The sequence below is a fragment of the Passer montanus genome, unplaced genomic scaffold, assembly GCF_014805655.1.
Source record: "Passer montanus isolate IOZ18808 unplaced genomic scaffold, ASM1480565v1 scaffold127, whole genome shotgun sequence".
Lineage (NCBI taxonomy): Eukaryota > Metazoa > Chordata > Aves > Passeriformes > Passeridae > Passer > Passer montanus.
The window spans coordinates 8,112-29,903 of record NW_024359499.1 but is presented as its reverse complement, the minus strand read 5'-3'; the positions used below and the strand labels follow the sequence as shown (position 1 = coordinate 29,903).

Genomic DNA, 21,792 nt, shown 5'->3' with positions numbered 1-21,792 from the left:
AACTCTTCTCGGTTTAACAACCTCTTCAATGCCAGGAAAACCCTTTTCCTGCTGTCTTACCCTTTGTCAAGAGACAGATGAGCAGCAATGAGGAGCAGTTCCCTACTCCCAGCTGCTCCAGTTACACCCCCCAGTGAATCCCCGCCTTTTTCCCCTTTTCTGCAGTCCTACCAGCACAGTCATGATTCAGGGTCTAAGTTGGGTCCCACCTCCCATAGAATCATCATGGCTGAAAGAGACCTTCAAGATCATCCAAGTCCATCCCATACTGCCACTGTAGCCCCACAACACCTAAATCATATCACCCAGCGAGATCCAGACAACCTTTAAAGAACTCCAGGGATGGTGCCTCCACCAGCTCCTTGGACAGCCCCTTCCAATGCCTGACCAGCCAAGCACTGAACAGGCTGATAGGGTCCATTAATACACCTGAATTGCCCTGACCAGGCCCCTGGGACCTCCTCACACACTCTTGGCCCATGAGCTCCACATCAGCCCAAGCCTGAGCATCTAGCCCTGGCCTGGGCTGCTATGGGTGGCCCTGGCTCAGCTCTGCCCCAGGATTTATTCTGTGCACAGTCCTCAGATCTCGATTAATAAAATCCCAAGATGGTTTGGGATGGAAGGGACACTAAAGATCATCTCATTCCACCACTGTATCATGAGCAGGGCACCTTCCACTATCCCAGGTTGCTCCAAGCCCCGTCCAACTTGACCATGGACACTTCCAGTGATGGAGCAGCCACAGCTTCTCTGGGCAGCCTGGGCCAGGGGCTCCCCATCCTCACAGGGAACAATTCCTTCCCAGTATCCTATCTAACCCTGCCCTCTAGCAGTGAAAAGCCATTCCCCTTGTCCTGTCATGCCATGCCTTGTCCAAAGTCCCTCTCCAGCTTTCCCGGAGCCCTTTTAGGCACTGGAAGGGGCTCTGTCTCCCTGGAACCTTCTCTTCCCCTGGAGTGTCTCTCTCCAGGCTAAACATTCCCAGCTCTCCCAGCCTGGCTCCAGAGCAGAGGAACTCCAGGTGTCTGAGCATCTCCATGGCCTCCTCTACACTTGCTCCAGCAGCTCCAGGTCCTTCTGCTGCTGTTGGGTCCTAAGTCTTAAGGCAGCACTGTAAGTGGAGTATCACCTGAGTGAGGCATAGGGGCAGAATCCCCCTCCCCTGCTGCCCACACTGGGGGATCAGCCGAGGGCTTGGGGGGTTTCTGGGCTGAGGCATATTCAGGTCTCACCCACCGACACCCCCAGGTCATTCTCCCAGGCCTGCTCCATCTGCTCACCCCCAGCCTGGATCCATCCCAGGGTCACCCTGACCCAGCTGCAGCACCTGGAACTTGGCCTTATTAAACTTCTTGAGTTTCCCATGGGCCACTTCTGAGCTTGTCCAGGTCCCTCTCAATGACCCTCTCCCGCAGGGGTGTCCCTGCCCCCTCCGTTCAGTGTCACCTACAAACCTGCTCAGGGTGCCCTAGATCCTTCCATTTGTCATTAATGAAGATATTACATAACGCTGGTCCCAGTACAGATCCATGAAGGACACCACTGTCATTAATGTTCACAGGGACTCTGAGCCTTTTACCACAACTGCCTGGATGTGGCCATACAACCAATTCCTTATCCACCTGACAATCCACCCATTAAATCCATCTCTCCAATGTAGAGAAGGATACTGGGGGAGAACCATGTCAAATGGTTACAGAAGTCTAGATAAATGGCATCTGTCAGCTTTCCCTCATCACTGATGGAGTCACTCCTGTTGAGCTTCTCATCCACCAACACCCCCAGCTCCTTCTCTTCAGGGCTGCTCCATTTATCCCCCAGCCTGGAGTTATGCTGGGGGTCACCCCAATCCAGGGGCAGGATCTTGTCCTTGGCCTTGCTGAACTTCATGAGGTTCACATGATCCCACCTCTCCAGCCCATCCAGGTCCCTCTGGATGCCCTGTCCCTTTCCTCGTGTGTGACATCACCAAACATCTCACTGTCAGCATCATGCTGAGGATGCTTCAATTCCACTTGCCCATGTCACTGACAAAGACAGCACTGGTCCCAACTGACCCTTGGGGCACCACTTGTCACTGGTCTCCACTCAGACATACTTGTCTACAGCTGCAGACCACAATCCTTTGAGTGCCACCATCCAGCCAATTCCTTATCCAGTGGGTGTTCCACCCATCAAATCCATGTCTCTCCAGTTTTGAGACAAGGCTGTCCTGCAGGACAGTGTCAAATGCTTTGCACAGTCCAGGTAGATGATATCAGTCGCTCTGCCCTCACCTATCAGCACTGTCACCTTGTCATACAAGGTCACCAAAGTTGTCAGGCACAATTTGTCTTCAGAGAAGCCATACTGGTTGTCACCAATCACCTTTTATTTTCTGTGTGCCGTAGCATAGTTTCCAGAATGATCTTCTCCATGATCTTGCCGGACACCAGTGTGACTGATTGGCCTGTAGCGTACTGCATCTGCCTTATTTCTCTTTTGAAAAATGGGGTCAAATTTTCCATTTTCCAGTCAGTGGAACTTCACTGAACTGCCACAACTTTTCAATGTGATACAGAGTGGCTTAGGAACTTCCTCTGCCAGTTCTACCAGGATCCATAGATGTATCTCATCAGGTTTCACAGACCTGTACACCTTCATATTCCTTAAATACTCCTTTACTGGAGTATTTAAGATACTCCAGTAGAAGATACTTTATCTTCTCAAGCCCAGAGAAAGGAACAGAGCTGGTGAAGAGTATGGAGCATAAGTCCTCTTAGGAATGGATGAGAGAGCTGGGAGGCTCAGCCTAGAGAAAAGAAGACTCAGGGGAGACCTGCTGGCTCTCCACAACTCCCTGACAGGAGGAGGCAGCCAGGGGAGGTCAGGCTCTGCTCCCAGGGAACAGGGACAGGACAAGAGGAAATGGCATCAAGTTGTACCAGGAAACTCAGGTTGGCTTCAGGAGGAATTTCTTCCTGGAAGGGGTGGTCACGCATTGAAGGGTCTTCCCAGGGAGATAATGCATTTGCCATCCCTGGAAGTGTTGAAGGAATGCCTGAACGTGGCATTCAGTGCTCTGGGCTGAGTGGCAAGGCAGGTATTGGTCACAGATTGGACTAGATGACACAGGTTTGACTTAATGACCTTGGAGGGCTTTTCCAACCTTAAAGGTTCTGGAATTACATGGTTCTCCTAGGGTGGAGGGTTCTTCCTTCTCCCAGTCCCTGCCTTTGCCCTTGCAACTCTGGCGGTGTGAGTGGGTCACTTCCCAGTGAAGACTGGGGCACAAATACTGAGAATCTCAGACTTCTCCATGTCCTGGGAAAGCAGGTGTCCCGTTTCCTTTTGGAGAGGACATTTTCCCCAGTCTTCCTTTTATCACCAATGTTCCTATAGAAGCTTTTCTGTTACCCTTGATGTCCCTGGCCAGATTTAACTCTACCAGGGCTTCAGGTTTCCTAACCTGATCCCTAACCTAACTTCAGACAATCCCTCTGTATTCCTCCTCGGCTGCCTGTCTTTGCTTCCACACTCTGAGTTTGTCCAAGAGCTCCTTGTTCACCCTCACAGGCCTCCTGGAGTTTTTGTCCAAATTTCTCATGCTTGAGATGCGTCACTCCTGAGCTTGGAGGTGATCCTTAAATATGAACAAGCTCTTCTGGGCCCCTCTTCCCTCCAGGGCTTTATCCCATGACACTCAGCCAAGGAGATCCCTGAAGAGGCATCCTGAATCCCAGGACTCACTGTGCCCTCCTTGTTGCCCTGAGGATCCTGAATCCACCATTCCACGTTCACTCAGCCCAGGCTGTCCCTGAGCTTCTCATTCTCTACTAAGTCGTCCTTGTTGGTGAGCACAAGGTCCAGCACAGCTCCTCTCCTTGCTGGCTCCTCCCTCACTTGGAGAGTTTATCCTCAATACATTCCAGAACTTCCTGGATTAATTATGCTCTGCTGTGTTGTGAACATGACACTGCTATTCTGTCCAGAGCTTCATCTGATGGGTGTTCCTAGTACAGCCCCCTTCCTCTGGTGGCTTCCTGGGCTGCACCTGGCATTGCCCAGCTCTGGATCAGTGCTGGGCTTGGCCACCTCAGGTTTATGGCCAGACTTAATGATCTTGAGGGCTTTTTCCAATCAAAACGATACAATGATTCTATGTCTAGGAGAGACCTCTGTCAAGGTTTGTGCCTCACATAGAAATTCTGGGGCTGTGGTGGGTCTCCAGTACAGGAGACAGGCACAGGGACAATTCTGGCCAGGGACTCCAAGGCGCCAGGTTTGGCTGATGTTGGCAACTTACCCAGCACCATCTTCACTTCCTGAATCTGTTCTGTCCAGCACTCACTGCCACTTCTGCTCTTTGGACTCTGAAATTTGTAAAAGGTGATTCTTGCCAGGAATTTGCTTGAAGTTGTAATTCATATCCTAAATCCATTGATTTTGTAGTACTTAGCACAGCAATTCTGGTGTGTAACACCTTCCTGCCAGCCTGGGCTGAACTCAGGGATGGCTACCGGTCACCTCCACTCCTGGGGTGACAGCCAGTATTGCCAGAACTCTTGCTCTTGTCACAGACTCTTCATAAATCACAGGAGTTCAAGGATGAACAGGGCAGCAAAATCCAATCCATGCTGCAGATGGTGAGTCAGGATGAGGAGCAGCTCCAACAGCCTTAAGGTCCTTGGCTGTCAGAAGCCCCTTTGCTCCTCTTGGTGCAACTTTCCCCCATCAGCAATCAAGAGGCTTCTCTTGGCTCTCAGTGATCCCTGCAACCTTGCACTAGTGCTGTTCCAAGGAAGATGTCTCTCTTCCATACTTGGTTTCTGAACTGCACCAGGTATTTTCTGTCACTATACTGGACATAGCCCATACACCTTCTTCTATCAGATCCTGGTCACGTTTCTTCAAAATTCTGCAGTGAGGATTCTTCTCCAAACTTTGAGTACTTAATTGTGTCTACAAAAAACTCAGGCAAATGGACTACTTTGTTAGGGTAAAAGAGGTTCTGGGATAAAAAGATGGTGCATTGTAGAATGTCAACGCTGGAAACCTCAAGTGAAATGAGAGGATAAGAGAACTCGGCTTCATTAATTATTTTTGAGATCACTGGAAATAAAGGAAAGACATTTGTTAGAGAACAGTAAGTGAGCAAAGCGTGTTGGAAGAGTATCTACCAGGTGACTGCAGCACCAGACACATAACACAAAGCTGCCTCCATCTCCTTCCCAAGTCCCATTTCATCCTTTCAGGTGGGATGGAGTCGACGTCCTTCACAGTAGCTCCACATCATGCCGTGTTTGGGGTTTTGAGGAGACTGCTGATCACGTACCAGTGTTTTGAGAAGAGTTCCCACAACATCCAGATGTTTTCCTTCTCTTGCTGTGCACCCCCTAGCAGGCTTGGGATGGACAGGAATTTGGGGATGGACAAGAAACTGGGAAGAGACACAGCCTGGACAGTCTTCCCAGACTGATCAAAGGGATATTCCATACCACAGGAGGCCATGCTCAGCAAATAAAAGCTTTTATGAAAGCAGGAGGATGGAAGGACATTTCTGGTCAAAGTATTTGTCTTCCAAGTGAATACAGTGCACACAGAGACCCCGGAAATGGCTGATCTTCTGCCTGCTGACAGGATGTGGTGACTGAATTCCTGATTTTACTTTTTGTGCAAGTGGTTTTATCTCCACCCACAATTCCATTCTTCCATTTTCCCACATCCCGCAGGAAGGGAGTGAGTGGAGCAGGCGGGTCTCTGGGAATTGACCAAAGTCAGTTCTGTCCCAAAACACCCATTCCATACATAGGGAGCCCATGGATACCACACTTCCATCCTGACTTGCTTGTTCCACCACGCTTCCCTCCTATCAAGTGATCTCAATCACTGCAGAGTTTATTTCCATTATTCACTTTCCCTCCTCACCCATCACTGTGCATCTGGTCCATCACCTTGGTCTAGCTTAAGCTTTCCCCATCCCTGGAAGTGTTGCAGGCCAGGTTGGACGGGGCTTGGAGCAACATGGGATAGTGGAAGGTGTTCCTGCCCACGGCAGGGGGTAGAATGAGATGAGCTTTAAGATTCCTTACACCCCAAACCATTCTCTGATTCTGTGATTCTTCAGAGCAGGAACTTCATTTTTCTTCCCTTGTAAAAAGCTGTCTTGCCTCTCCAAACTATTGGAATTTTTCCCACTGTGAAAACTTAAATAAGTAAGGAATATGGAACTCAGCTCTCCAAGAAGCATCCATCTCCACCAAAACCCTATAGAAAAACTGGACATCTGTGGGATAATAAATGAAAACCCTGCAGATGAAAATTTGATTAAAATTAAACAAAATAGGAATAAAACCAGAAGTAAGGACAGTAAAAAAAAAAAGCCTTCAGTGAACACAAATCTGCAACAGAGTTCTGCCAGGAGTGGTGATGTTTAAAATAAATATAAACAGACAGGAACAAAGCAATAACAAACTCTGCTGGCAAAAAAGTTATTATTTGGTGAGAGAACACTGAAAAACTGCAGAAGGAACTGCAATGATCAAAGACATGACAACAGAAGACAAGGAAAGGTGTCCCTACACATATAACAGAGCGTGGTGGGGAAATACACAAAAAGTTCTACAAAACTTAGGATGTAAAGACAGTCTGAGGGCACATCCCCTCCTACAAGGCAAACTAAGATACCATAACTGAAGGTGGCAAGAGACATGTTTAAACAACATATTAAAAGACACTCATTGAGGATTGTTAAAGATATCACTGACAGATAAAGAAGTCTTTTAGCGTCAAGAAATTATTATTAACAGAATTCTGTTTAAAAAAAATACATCCCACTCTTCAAAAAAAACCCCACAACCAAATTTCCACATTGCACATCTGGTCATGACCTTATAAAGGCTCACAATAATGACAGAGAGAGCCATGAATCCAAGCAACTGTCACAGGGCTTCTCCTGCCTATGTCTTCACATCTGCAAGAGGTTTTATATAAGTATCTGCACTGCTACTGTCTAAAGTCTAATTTCCAGATTATTTAACTAGCATTTATTAACCACTGACTGTTGACCTCTTCTGAAAATTAACAGTTCTCAGGAATACATCGAAGTTCTCATGCACATGAGAAAAACAAACAAAAAAGTATCTACAGCTAGGGTTTGCAATTTGCATTGGGGTTCTAAGAGCCAGGCCATGGAATTCGAAAGGGGAAAGTTTATTTGCTGAGACTAATACAGAACCCCCTCAATTAAAAATATGGGGAATATGCTGGTAAAAATGCCCTTTATCTGTGCTCTTGGATCATGTCCTAGAAGTAGAATTTGATGGTCAAGTCTCTTACTTCTGGCATTTAACAAAAACTTACAGTTCTGTAAATACACACATACTTAAACTTCTAGTTATTCCATCTACCAGAAATATTCATTTAAGCAAAGGATTTCCTCTTGAAATCACTGAAGAGGTGATGCACAAGGTTGGGATCCCCAGGGCAGGGGTCTCAGCTCTGCTGCATTTCCCGTTGCCGGAATTCCTCCAGCGCCGCGGTCCGCTGCCGCAGGGTCTGCTTCAGTCGCTTGATTTTTTCATCCCGTATCGTTTCATCCAGGTCTGGGGGAGCCACAGGGAAAGCATCATCTCGGAAAGAACCTTCCAGAATGGAAGTATCCTCTTCAGAAGTCACTAAAAGTGAAATCCCAGGGTGGGTAATGTCACTGTACTGGGGGAATGTGTCCTGTTCCAAGTCCCTCTCTTGGGACACTCCAACGAAGCCAGTGGGAACACTTGGCTGTGGTGAGGCTGGTGCAGGTGAAACACTCCTTTTAAGTGCACTGAAACTTGAGCTGGTGATTTCTAAACTAGGACTTGTGGATGATTTGACTGAAGTTCTCCTCCTCTTGCCACTGTCTGACAAAGGTGAGGATTTTATTTTCCTTTTCCTAATCAAATCCTCTTCCAGATCCACAATTATCTGCAGAGTTAGAAACAGACAAAATTCACTTGTTAAACTCAGTAGCAGTTACATTATAACACCAAGTTCTCTAAGCACAAACTACAAGTTATTTGTTGCAAGCTTTTAAAAATTATTGCCTGGAAGAAGTTCCTTTCAGCAAAGGACCAAACATATTTTTGTGTTTGATGTTCTTCTAGCAAAGATTCCCAGTTAGTAATTCCAGACACTGAATTCCTTCCTTAGTCAATGCTGCATATCTGCCTTTCCTGGCCACATCCATCACCTCCTGTGGCTGTTTAAGTTAACACTACTGCAAGACAAAAACTTTCTAATTTGATAGGAAAATACAGTGTAGAAGAATTCTTCATGTCTACATTTCCAAAACCTCAATCTGAGGAGTAATGTCCATTATCAGACTAAATTCCTCATAGACATTTTATTATTTGAATCATGGAATCACATCCTGGTTTGAGTTGGAAGAGACCTTAAATCCCATTCCATTCCACCCCCTGCCATGGGCAAGGACACCTTCCATGAGACCAGGTCGCTCTAAGCTCCATCCAACCTGGTCCTGCACACTTCTAAGAGATGGGTTAATGCTAATGTTAATAGCAGCCATGGATCTGCTCAATTATTAGCACAAAATTAGTAAACCTGAGAAAGCCTTTGATTGAGTTGACTGGAATCACACAGATGAAAATGTAGCTGAACAGAAATACTTAAGTGGATAAAATCTTTTCCATGCATTAACACGGAAGTTCTTCCTTCCAGAACTACCCAACCAATGACAAAGTTTGTAACAACATTTGTAATTCAAAAGATTGGACAGATCCACAAGTAAATTTCTTTTAATTTCAAGTAAACCCATTCCTCTGCCTGTACCCACTGCACTGCTACAAAAACATAACCATCTGCAGAGGCTTAAATATAAATCAGGATCCCGAGGTCAGGTCCCTATTCCAACAAGGACCATCACCGTAGTAGTAGGGACAGTCTTCTCAAAAGCATTTGTTGTTCAAGTTTCCTCCAGCAAAACCCAAAATTGAGAATAAAAATTCCTAGAGGGCGCTTGAGTCATACAGAAGTCTCAAGTTCTAGGAACAATTCTCATAAAGATCCCAACAACTCCTGACTCTCCTGGTGAATACAGAGGTGGGAGGCTCCAAACACCTTCAGCTCTGTATTGACTAAACATATGCTGTTTTCTGAGTGTGTTTAGCACTGAAAAATCCCAGGTACCTTTTCTTCAACACATTCTTGATGATCACTCATTATTTCCACATCCAATGAGGATGAACTGCAAGACTCATTTTTCCTTTCCAAGCTGTCATTGGAACAAACCCTTTCTTCTGTATTCTCACAGAAGGCCCTTGATGGTATTCTTGTAAGGTAAACTCTCTCCTCCTTAAATAGACCAAATTTTTTCCTTAATTCCAAGTATTGTCTCCAGTGTGGGTGCTCTTGGTGTTTCATTTGAATAACCTTTCCCGGTGAATCCATCTTTACACATTGCATCTGAAATACAGAAACAGTGAGAGAGCCATAAATCACTCTCTCACTATATATATCTATAAATAGATAACATATATTATACAAAAAGTAGGTACTACAAAGACAGGTGAGCATTTATTTTGTCTGCCATTCTCCAAGAACTGCATTTAACACAGGTAACATGTGACACAGATAAGCCAATTTTGATAAATTATATGCAAATTGTCATAGGTCTAACACTCTTTAATTAATACCCCAAGTACATTGTGGGATATCCCGAAAATGTCCAGGCCAACCAGAAACCACAAAAATAAAAGATGCAACATTAGAATCACTTGTCCTACTCTTTCAAAGTACCAAAGAAAGAGGAGGGAAGAGCAGGTAGTGTCTTTACTCTGCAATCCAGGACTTTGCAAATTTAGGGACAAGAACACCAAATTTGCTGAGCTATTTCTCACCAAGGTTAAAGCAAATGCTGAGACTCAGCATCACACAGCACTGAAGAAAATAAATGGTATTTCAACCATTTTTCAGGTGACAAAAAATAAAAAAAACTAGGTATTACAGTCAGTTGCAACAATTAAATGTCTAAAATTTGTAAAAATACACTCAGCTGACATTTCTGTTCTTCCTGAACAACATAAACGAATTTCGGGTTTTTTTTCCTTTGGAGACAAATTCATTCATGACTCTGAAGCTCCTAAAAACATGACCCCCAATCCTGTGTGGAGAGTTTGAGGAATGGAGGCATACAACTTTTAACATATTTTCAACATTATGACCGTAAAAGAATATGTCAATGCAGCCACTAAGGATCTCAAGAGTTCATTCTGTCTGGCATGGGCCCAGGAGCGAAGGAGGTGGACACTCCCCACCAGGGCAGAGGAGGAAGGAAACACAGCTCCTGCCCATGGCTGTCAGTCTGGAGCTGACAGTGTCACGCCAGAGCTGTCACTGGAGGACAAACTGCTCTTCCAACTTATTTTCCTCTTGTGAAGCCACAAACTTCTCCTTTTCTACCCTACATCACCCCTACAGCCCTAAGGTTGTGCTGTAAGCATGTGGTATCAACATCTAAGAGCTCAAACCATGAACAGCCTCCCTGGAATTCAGTTATTGCTGACCATTTATCTTGGGAGGAAATGAAAACCACCCTTTCTCTGCCCCTTTCTTTTCTATGCATTTCGCACTTGCACAATGCAAAATTATTGGGAAAAAGGCCATTTATTGACTAGAACCAACCTTAAGAGCAGCATTTCCAGGATACCTGGTTACAAAAATGTGTGAACTCATCAAGTCATTTTATCCATCTAAAACCAGGACCACAGAACCACTGACCAGACACTGAGCAGCATATTTATGATTTATTACCTTTGGCCAGTCTTCACTGACAGCACATTCCTGCTTAGCCTGAGGTAACACAGCCCCCGCTGCTCTTGGGGAATGACTCATATCTTTGCCATTTTGCCACACACTTTCCTGCATCCCTACTGCTGGAACTGGGATCACTTCACTGCAAGAAACGCTCTTGATGGAGGGCAAACTCTGTCTCTGGCTTACAGTGGGATCCTGCTGATTAGCACTTGGTGTTAGCAGAGCTGCAGGTGTGGATTTTAAGTCATTTCTTAAGCTAACTGGTGACGAACTTTTGGAAACTGTACGCGGTTTTGGGTCTTTCTGAGATAGCACCACTCCTTTGCTTTTTGAAAACACCAGATTCACCACTTTACTGGTTATTTTATTGACTTCAGTAGAATCAATTTGCTTGGGTGTCTCCTTTTTAAGTAAAGCATCAGAAGAGGAAGATGCCTGTTTGTCAGCCTGGGCTGACAGAATATCAGAGCCTCTTTTGGTCAATAAATAGATTTTCCCATTGTACATGACCAGAGCATTATCTTTTAAAGGTGTGATTTTGGTTTGGCTTCCACCAGGACCATTAGAACAGAGTGGCAAAATATTTGCAGGGTTAACTTCTACATTCTTCGTGTCTGACAAAGTTTTCAGGATCTTGGAAGCCGCATTATTTGAAGACTTTACAGGGATAAGACAAGCTGCTGAGAGTGGGGCAGTTTCTTGCACAATCCATTTCATGGGAGTTTGCTGGCACTGCTGCCCCTCAGATGTGACTGGCTCAGGAGAAGAACCAGATCCCTTTTGGGCAGCTGTCACTATCAGTGTCTTTGAAACTTCCGTGGCAGGTTTGGGGCAAAAGCTCTGCAAGTGCTTGGGCAGGACTTGGGAGGTTTTCACTGTGTTTACGGGTGACACGTAAATCACCGTCGGCGTTTTTGTACTGTCAGCCCCTCCAGACACATTGGCGGCTGCAGCTGCCAGGATTTTTTGCTGTACTGCAGGTGGCAAAAGAGACGCTGGGACAGATTTCACTTCTGCATCAGCTGGAATCTGGAGGTGGTGTCCGGAAGGCACCACTGGAGACTTGACAGTCACTGGGAGGGGTTTGGTATTCATTACCATGTAGGTTGTGCTGCTCTGGTGAGAAGAGCTCATGATGGCCACGTTCTGCAAGGACACTCCATCCATGGGCATACAGCTGCTCTGGGCATTGGCAGCTGCACTTGGAATCAAGCTTTCCTTTTCAGAACCTGCCCTAGCACTTTCCTGCTTGTCTAATGTCGTCGTAAGAATAATCTTTCCAGGATTAGGAGGCTGAAGAATCGGTATCTTAACAGATGAAGGTGCAGCAGTATTGCCAATCTGTGTCTTATAAGTAAGATGGACTGGGCTAGAAACATTTGCGTTAGAATTATTTGGCATGGCTGGAGACTGAACTATTGGTACAAAGCTTTCAGAAGTTTTAGAAATGGGAAGCAATTTCAGAAGGTTTTTTCCATCTGGTCCCGTTGTCTGAATGACTCGGTACATACAGCCTGTAATGCTTAACAAAGAAAAGGGAAAGGAGAGAAAAATGAAAGGCAATGTAAGTGAATAAGCATAGGTACTTTAATTCACGAGCATCAGTGAACTCTACACCCAGGGCTGAAGCAGATTAACTCTTGGAAAATGCCTGAGCTAATCTTCAGGAGATTCCTACTGACCTACCTGGGTTTCCATTTCAGACCAGCTCAGACTGTGTGAAAATAGTGTCCAACTTCAAAACCCCAGAGTAGAAATAAATGGCATCTTTTTCAGATTAAATGTAAGTTAAAAGACCCCAGGAAACACCTCACATTACCTCTGCTTCCCCTCATGGGGCCTTCCATCTTGAAAATGAAACCACTACCTCCCTATTTTCCGGAGAAGCTATATTCTTCCCTTTCCCACCTCCCTGTTACTATTTATATCCTTCCTGAGAGCTATGAACTATGAATTTCAGGAACACTTCAGGAAAATACAGGCAGAGTAGTTGCATGGCAAGATGGAAGCAGAAATTACTTCAGATACAACAAAGGAATTTGGAAGTAGGATGTGTTTATCTTGTGGAACAGGTGGCTCCTGTGCCTCCATTGCACCTGCCTAGCCATTCTTGAGGCAGATACAGACCAGAGGTGGTTTGTCCTCAAAGAAATGGAAAACCCTCAAATACTACTGGGTTATAAACATTTTTGAGAGCAGAAGTCTAAGTCTGGGAAGGAAAAGGCTTCAAAACCAAGGAGGAACACATGGAACCAGGACTAGGGACATCTCAAAGAGAAAACAGAGATTTCTTGCAGGTGAAGGTAAGAACTCACCAAGAGACAGACAGATTTGTCAGAACGTAAGTTAGATGTGACTGTTCCAAATGCCAAGATTTCCTGAGTCCATGGCAAGACAAAGAAACTTTTCCACTCCGGGGGAGTTTGCCCAAAGCAAGCTCTCTGGCAAAAGAGCTCCTAGACTGAGCAGAACAATCTACTGCCCAAAGTACTGCAGACATGTGTGGGTAAACAGAGCTGCTCTCACTGGAATGAGGAGACCAAATCACTGGAAGTTGTTTCCTGACAGCAGATCCAGAGTGATTAAAAGGCAGAGCTGCCAACTCCACCTGGAGTAACCAAGAGCACCAGCTCCATACCACTGACCTCCTACACCAATAAACGCCTTAGGAAGATGAACATGGGAATAGCCAGACCCATCCTGATGACATCAGTGATGTGTTCTGCTTTCTGTCAGGTAGTTTTGAAACCAGAATTTTTTCTGTCTTTTTGGGCTTCTGACTCAGCTTGGAGCAGTGCTTGGGAGAGCTCAGTCTTGCCTCCCATCACTGTGTCTGCTCAGGAGTCAACCAACCTTTCCCTTTTCCCATCAAGTGCGAAGTCATAGGAATGTTCTTCACTCCCAAAGCTGGGCAGCTGCTGCTGGGGGTCCCATTCCCCTGGGGACTCACACGAACACCCCACTACTGTCTGCCCAACACACAAAGGTGTCAGGGACACAGAGCTTTCCTTGCTGTGACCTTGGAATTAACTCCCACACCTAGTATTTTGGTACAATGCCTCATTTCTGGTCAAAATATGTGAAAATTGAGATTTTTGCATGAGGTAACAGTGCAGCGGGCAGGAAATTCTCCAGTACTATTGTTTATAAGGTACCAAAAATTAAAATATGGGCAATTTATCACACAGTTCCTAATAGAAGCTGTCATTGAAGGGCTTAGGAGCAAAATGGCATTGGATGCTTTGGAATCAGAAATGAAAGTTGAGATGGACTAGCACTGACAGGCAACAATCTGATAGAAAACAGTTTTGCTTAAACAAAGAGGAAGTAGAAGTATTTGTGTGTTTGAACATGATTAAAGCAGAGAAAAAAGACTTTTGGAGAACTTGAAACCTTCTAGCACTACTGACAATGCAAAAGAGGAACAGCAGCAGCTCCTGGACAACACTTCGTCTGTTCTGTGCTTTGAATCTCTCAACACTCTTTCCTAACTTCATAATCTACAGCCTCAACTTTGCTTCTACATATAAGAAGTAAAGGCAAAATAGGAAAGATTTTTTCAGCAAGTCCCACAAACGTGGAAGTGCTGAACAGAGAAACAGGCACTTACCTGCACCCCCAACTAACTAGGGCTGCAAAATGTCACCAAGAAGAAACCTCCAAAGAGGCTTGTTCCTCCACCTGTCAAAGCAAGGGGACACTTCTAACTTTTGCGCAAGAGGAGGGGGAGCAGATCAGAGGGAAAGGAAGCAAGAAAAACAGGGAGAGATAAGCTGATGATATATTTGTATCAATATGTTCCTCTGGCAGTTTCCAGCGCTCACGTCCTCATTCCACCTGGAATCACCATTCACCTCCAGCTCAACGGACTTCAAAAGTGGTTTTGACTGTGCTACATACAGGAACTTTAGAAGTAGACTGGGGGCAAAGCACCAGTAAAAAATCTCATTTGCCTGAATTTCAGATCATTCTGCTTTTAATGATTACAGAAGGCAACTGTAGCTTTTTATTTCCATGAAAAACAGCAAGACGTTCCGAAATTGTAAATGTCTGGGAAACAACGTTCTTTAACTTGAAACAAATATCAGGTATTTACATGTTTGGAGAATGACAATAAGCTAAAGGACAGGCAAGAGAGAAGGAAAAGTCCAACAAGATACCAAGAAGTGGAATTCACACATATTTACTCGACAGAGAAGGGAAAGAATCACAGCAAGTCTTTTTAGCTAAGTTGAAAAGGCTTCATTACAATAATTTCACATCATAATGCTTTTCCCAGATGATACAAAGAATCAACCATGAGGAAGTTTCATGTTACCAGAATAAAATAAAGCACTGTCCCCATAAATTTTTGAGTGATGAAGAGAGAGTTAGAACTTGTTTTGCATCAGTCTTCAAGGTCACTGCTTCCTTGAATTAATGAATCTTTAAGAATGTCTTAAGCAGAATGAAAAAAAACTCCCTCAGTATCCCCTTTTTAGGGTGTCAGATTAATTTGGTTAAAGAACAGATTAATTTCTTTTCCTAACCAGAAAAAAAAAAATGTATATATAAAGAAATCTCTTTCATGCCAGGCTGTCCCTTGGGACTTCTCCCACAGTTAGTGAAGTAGAGTTTTTTTTCTCCTCTTCATCCTCCTTCACTTCCAATCCCGTAAGAATAAACTTCCTCAAGTCTCATATAAGAACACCCAAAAATAATTGTGTTGTTATGATACTTTAGAAAAGCCTAAGGCAGATCCATGAACAAACCTTGAGGGAAATAAGCTCACAGAAGACCAAAAAAAATGATGGACTGGAAGAAATATTTCAGCATCACCAGAGAAATTATCAAATTCAATAAAAACAATCAAATAAAATTCTTTGACATTCTCAGAGGGATCTGTCAACCAGATCACATTTTTTTGACCCAAAAAAGAGATTTCTTTTGGTGAACAGTGTGTGTGTGACAACATCAACACCCTCCTATGGATGTGGCATTAAAGAAGGCAGGAAAGCAAAGAGAACAGAAAGAACCTGGAAGACTTTTTTTTTTTACTTACTTATTTCAAAACAGAAAAACAAAAAGAATAATCTACATTTCCTTCAGTTCACCAAAATTCCTGTTTTCTTGACCAGACACATCAGTTTTACTGTCCCAACTTCTCTCTCTGTTCATTACTCTCAGTGAGCAGCCCAAAACACAAAATACTGAGTATGCAAACATTCACCTTCTGTCCTTTATGCTGGCATTAAACAAAACATCCACAGAATATTTTCAGGAAATAGGAATATTTGGTTTTGCCAAATAAATACATTTACCAAATCCAGTGCAAACACCAGCACATGATTCCCACAGAAATCCTGACAGTGGCATTAAAAAATGCATCAGTAGAGACCAAAGAGACAGACTGGCTCAATTTTCCTGCAAAGTTGTCACAAGGAACAATGAGCTACTTTTTCATCTGCCTTCACTCCCAACTGTTCCTTTAGGCACAACTTTCATCTACAAATTTGAATAAATAACCAGGCACTATGGGCCACTCCAGAGAACCGAAAGAATTTATTTTAATGGGTTCAACTGCATCCAAGAAGTGGCAAAGGAACTATTTATCATCAATTGGAAACATGCACCCAGGGACAAAGTAACATTAATTGATAGTAGTTGATACATATTTATTTTATAGAGCTGCATTCATTCCATGGATTATTTGAAAATTGCAATAAAATAATAATAGTAATGATAATAATAAATACATAGTAACATAGATATAATCTAGATAATATACAATAACCACCATTATTATCATCATCTAAAGGAAATCAAGAAATTGATGTTGAATTTGGAGAAATCCTGACCAGAATTTCAGTTCAAGCCATCTCATGATCTGAGGTTTTATCCTAAACCAGAAGCTTTCCACAATGGCAGAAAAAACACTTTCTCTTTGACAGTACTTGTTTCCGGGAACTCTTTTCATCCACTGTGTAGTATTCCCTGGAACAGAGATAACTGTGGATGTGCAAACTGCCAGGAAACACCTCCTGTGCTCTACTATCAACCCCAGCTCTCCTGATCCGTGACCGAACCTCCTCCGCCACAAAACCTCTGGTAGAATCTGTGACCATCACAAACACCCAGCATGGATCCCCTGGCAGCCCCGGGATGCAGAAACCACCCAGACCTCATCCCTGAACACACAAAGCACCCTGAGAACTCCTGAGAGACAGGAGAGGTATCAGGAGCCACTGGGCCTGCTGAGCTCCAGCAGGAGCGGAGGCACAGAGAGCTGGGCAGCCCGGAGCATTTCCTCAGCACGATCCCAGCCAGCACAGCCCAGCACAGCCACTCTTCGTGGTCTGATCCTAACGAGGGACCCGACCAGTGAAACTGCCCCAGGGAAGAGATCAGGGTGGGGAAGGGTCTGGAGCCCCAGAGTGGCTGAGGGAGCTGGGAAGGGGCTCAGCCTGGAGAAAAGGAGGCTCAGGGGGGACCTTCTGGCTCTGCACAACTCCTGACAGGAGCGGGGAGCTGCGGGGGAGGTGGGCTCTGCTCCCTGGGAACAGGGACTGGAGGAGAGTGAATGGCCTCACACTGTGCCAGAGGAGGTTCAGGTTGGATATTGGGGAAAATTTCTTCAAGGAAAGGGTGGCCAAGCATCAGAAACGGCTTCTCAAGGCAGAGGTGGAGGCACCATCCATGGAAATGTTTAAAAAAACGAGTGGATGAGGCACTTGGGGACATGGGCTTGGGGTGAATGCAGCAGTGCTGCGGGAATGGTTGGACTCACTGATCTTTAAGAGCTTTTCCAACGGAAATAATTCCATGACTGTACAAGGTTCAATTCCTCTCACATCCTCACTCCCCCTTTCCCGGCTACCTCCAGCACACACCACCGTCACCGCGATGTGGCAGCAGTGACAACAAAGAGCAAGAGCCCGCGGCACCAAAACACAACCGAAACACAACCGAAACACAAGCGAAACGCAACCGAAACACAACCGAAACACAACCGAAACACAAGCGGCGTCAGGCCGGAGACGGCACCGCGCGCGGAAGGAGCTGAAACTGTCCCCAGTCCGCTCCGCTCCGGTGGAATGGGAACGGGAAAAGGAGGAGAGGAGAGGAGAGGAGAGGAGAGGAGAGGAGAGGAAGGAAAAGCACAGGACAGAACGAGATAAGAAAGAGACGGGAAAGGAAGGGATAATAAAGGAATGGAGGGGATAGGAGCGAACAGGACGACGCCCTCCCCGCCCCCCGCCAGTCCCGCCGAGGCCGCCGCCCTCCCATTTCCGCCCACAGGTCCCGGCAGGGCGGGGAGCGGCGGGACCGTACCTGGCGGGGCGTCCCTGCGAGGCGGAGCCCCGGGCCCGCCCGTACTCACAACTGCGGCCGCCGCTCGGGGCTCCGCGACATGGCGGCACGGCCCCGCCGCGGCTCCGCATGCGCGTCACTTCCGCCCGCCCCGCCCCTCACACCGCCGCTTCCGGGACGCCGCTTCCGGGAAGTGGCGCCGACCGGCGGCCGCGAGCGGCACCGCGGTGGCGGCGCTTCCGGTGCGGGCGGAAACGGGCGGGGCGGGGCCGGAGGGTCCTGGCACCGCCCCTGGCACTGGCCCCGCCCCCGGCCCCGCCCCCGGTACCGGTACCGGCACGGCTCCGGCACGGCTGGTTCCGGTGGGCGGGAGCCACGGGACGGCGCCACTGAGCGCGGGCCGGCGTTTGCATGGGCAATTTACATATGCAAATGTGTGTTGTAATCATGCGAGGGCAGGGGTCTGTCACAGAGAGGACGGTGAATGCAGGTGAGAAGCGCTGCGTGCTGCCTGTGGGCGTCACTTGTAACAGGTGTTATGTAATATATAACATGAATGACAAAACAGATCATCTAATATTGTATTGATGCAATTATATTAATCGTGGTAAAATAATAAATTGAAATACGAGTCATAAATAATGACGTAATCAAATATAATGAAAATTTATTGTTGTTATTATGCTCTTACATTTTATATAATCCGTACTATAGGTTACATGAAGTAAATGCATGTTTGTATTATGTTATATACACACTATGAAAAGGGGCATCTGAGGCTGCACAGACTACAAATATGCATGTGTATGAAAAAGGAGACTGTGTGAGACTGTGACATATATATACATTTATACATATATATATATATATATGTAATATATAATTATAGATAAAGTTGTAATATAGCAACAAGTGTAGTACCCAACAGGAAACAATACCATGACACTGTGGGATGTAACAGTAAATATAAGTACAAATAATACACTACATAACACACGGCAGATATAAAATATCTTGTGCATTTTGTTATATATTTTGGGTTATTAAAGTTACACAGAGAAATGAAAGAGTGCCTGGGAGTGTGTGCATTTATAAAGTATAAATACGTGTGTGTGTATAAAACGGTGAGAGAGTGAAAATAACACAAATCACATTATGTATTGTTAAGTTCTCTGTGGTGTAACGTTAGGATAAAAGGGTGTCTGAGACTATAAACACATGGGCCTATAGGCATAAATGTATGTGTATACAAGTGTATAAATACATATACTAAAGGTGTTTATATGTGACGGAAATATTAGATATATAATACATTATATAATATTACATATTATATAATATGTAATATTATATTATATTATATTATATTACATATTCAATATTACATATTATATTATATCGCATAATATAAGATATCATATCATATTTATTATATTTATTATATTGGTGAAATTTATCAGGCTGACAAGGTGGGGATTGGTCACAGGTTGGACTCGATCATCCTGGAGGATTTTTCCCATCTCAGCGATTCCATGATTTCCAGTGTCAGACTCTCTATTCCATGGAAGGGAAGAGTTTCAAAATAGAGGAAAAGCACAGGACAGAACGAGATAAGAAAGAGACGGGAAAGGAAGGGATAATAAAGGAATGGAGGGGATAGGAGCGAACAGGACGACGCCCTCCCCGCCCCCCGCCAGTCCCGCCGAGGCCGCCGCCCTCCCATTTCCGCCCACAGGTCCCGGCAGGGCGGGGAGCGGCGGGACCGTACCTGGCGGGGCGTCCCTGCGAGGCGGAGCCCCGGGCCCGCCCGTACTCACAACTGCGGCCGCCGCTCGGGGCTCCGCGACATGGCGGCACGGCCCCGCCGCGGCTCCGCATGCGCGTCACTTCCGCCCGCCCCGCCCCTCACACCGCCGCTTCCGGGACGCCGCTTCCGGGAAGTGGCGCCGACCGGCGGCCGCGAGCGGCACCGCGGTGGCGGCGCTTCCGGTGCGGGCGGAAACGGGCGGGGCGGGGCCGGAGGGTCCTGGCACCGCCCCTGGCACTGGCCCCGCCCCCGGCCCCGCCCCCGGTACCGGTACCGGCACGGCTCCGGCACGGCTGGTTCCGGTGGGCGGGAGCCACGGGACGGCGCCACTGAGCGCGGGCCGGCGTTTGCATGGGCAATTTACATATGCAAATGTGTGTTGTAATCATGCGAGGGCAGGGGTCTGTCACAGAGAGGACGGTGAATGCAGGTGAGAAGCGCTGCGTGCTGCCTGTGGGCGTCACTTGTAACAGGTGTTATGTAATATATAACATGAATGACAAAACAGATCATCTAATATTGTATTGATGCAATTATATTAATCGTGGTAAAATAATAAATTGAAATACGAGTCATAAATAATGACGTAATCAAATATAATGAAAATTTATTGTTGTTATTATGCTCTTACATTTTATATAATCCGTACTATAGGTTACATGAAGTAAATGCATGTTTGTATTATGTTATATACACACTATGAAAAGGGGCATCTGAGGCTGCACAGACTACAAATATGCATGTGTATGAAAAAGGAGACTGTGTGAGACTGTGACATATATATACATTTATACATATATGTATATATATATATATATATATGTAATATATAATTATAGATAAAGTTGTAATATAGCAACAAGTGTAGTACCCAACAGGAAACAATACCATGACACTGTGGGATGTAACAGTAAATATAAGTACAAATAATACACTACATAACACACGGCAGATATAAAATATCTTGTGCATTTTGTTATATATTTTGGGTTATTAAAGTTACACAGAGAAATGAAAGAGTGCCTGGGAGTGTGTGCATTTGTAAAGTATAAATATGTGTGTGTGTATAAAACGGTGAGAGAGTGAAAATAACACAAATCACATTATGTATTGTTAAGTTCTCTGTGGTGTAACGTTAGGATAAAAGGGTGTCTGAGACTATAAACACATGGGCCTATAGGCATAAATGTATGTGTATACAAGTGTATAAATACATATAGAAAATAACACAAATCACATTATGTATTGTTAAGTTCTCTGTGGTGTAACGTTAGGATAAAAGGGTGTCTGAGACTATAAACACATGGGCCTATAGGCATAAATGTATGTGTATACAAGTGTATAAATACATATACTAAAGGTGTTTATATGTGACGGAAATATTAGATATATAATACATTATATAATATTACATATTATATAATATTACATATTACATATTATATTATATTATATTATATTATATTATATTATATTACATATTACATATTATATTATATTATATTATATTATATCACATAATATAACATATCATATAATATTTATTATATTTATTATATTGGTGAAATTTATCAGGCTGACAAGGTGGGGATTGGTCACAGGTTGGACTCGATCATCCTGGAGGATTTTTCCCATCTCAGCGATTCCATGATTTCCAGTGTCAGACTCTCTATTCCATGGAAGGGAAGAGTTTCAAAATCACCTGGTAGAATTTTGCTTTCACCAGCCATAAATTGCCCAAGCGACACGGAATGCTGGGGACACATTTGGCTGCCCTTCACATGTGGAGGAACAGCTTTGGCAGCTGTGTCCCTCCATCTGTGTGGCCAGGCTCATTCTTCTTCCTTGGCAGGGATGAGCCCGTGTGGCTCGGATGGTGAACCAGGACGATGCCAGTCCAC

At 45.0% G+C, this 21,792-nt stretch overlaps 1 protein-coding gene across 3 annotated transcripts; it reads right to left on the bottom strand.

Annotated features, from left to right (window-relative positions):
* Positions 1–5,861: 5,861 nt before the first annotated feature.
* LRIF1 (ligand dependent nuclear receptor interacting factor 1) lies at positions 5,862–19,949 on the bottom strand. 3 transcript variants are annotated; one of them, XM_039698530.1, is made up of 5 exons: positions 18,106–18,230; positions 14,405–14,475; positions 10,792–12,316; positions 9,169–9,444; positions 5,862–7,947 (listed from the first exon to the last, which is right to left on the bottom strand). In XM_039698530.1, the coding sequence occupies exons 3-5, from the start codon at positions 12,301–12,303 to the stop codon at positions 7,477–7,479; spliced, it is 2,259 nt and encodes a 752-aa protein (XP_039554464.1). In that variant the 5' UTR covers positions 12,304–12,316; positions 14,405–14,475; positions 18,106–18,230; the 3' UTR covers positions 5,862–7,476. The 3 variants fall into 3 exon arrangements, with proteins under 3 accessions (XP_039554464.1, XP_039554465.1, XP_039554463.1); XM_039698531.1 differs by lacking the exons at positions 14,405–14,475; positions 18,106–18,230 and adding an exon at positions 19,853–19,949; XM_039698529.1 differs by lacking the exon at positions 14,405–14,475 and having other exon boundaries at positions 18,106–18,235.
* Positions 19,950–21,792: the final 1,843 nt, after the last annotated feature.

Bases quoted from the DNA above. Each gene is read 5' to 3' on its own strand.
- LRIF1 (XM_039698529.1), bottom strand. From the start codon at position 18,215: ATGCGGAGCCGCGGCGGGGCCGTGCCGCCATGTCGCGGAGCCCCGAGC. The intron at 9,445-10,791 runs GTAATAAATCAT...TCTGTATTTCAG, and splicing joins TCAGTGAAGACTGGCCAAAG to ATGCAATGTGTAAAGATGGA. The intron at 7,948-9,168 runs GTACCTGGGATT...CTAACTCTGCAG, and splicing joins AAGAATGTGTTGAAGAAAAG to ATAATTGTGGATCTGGAAGA.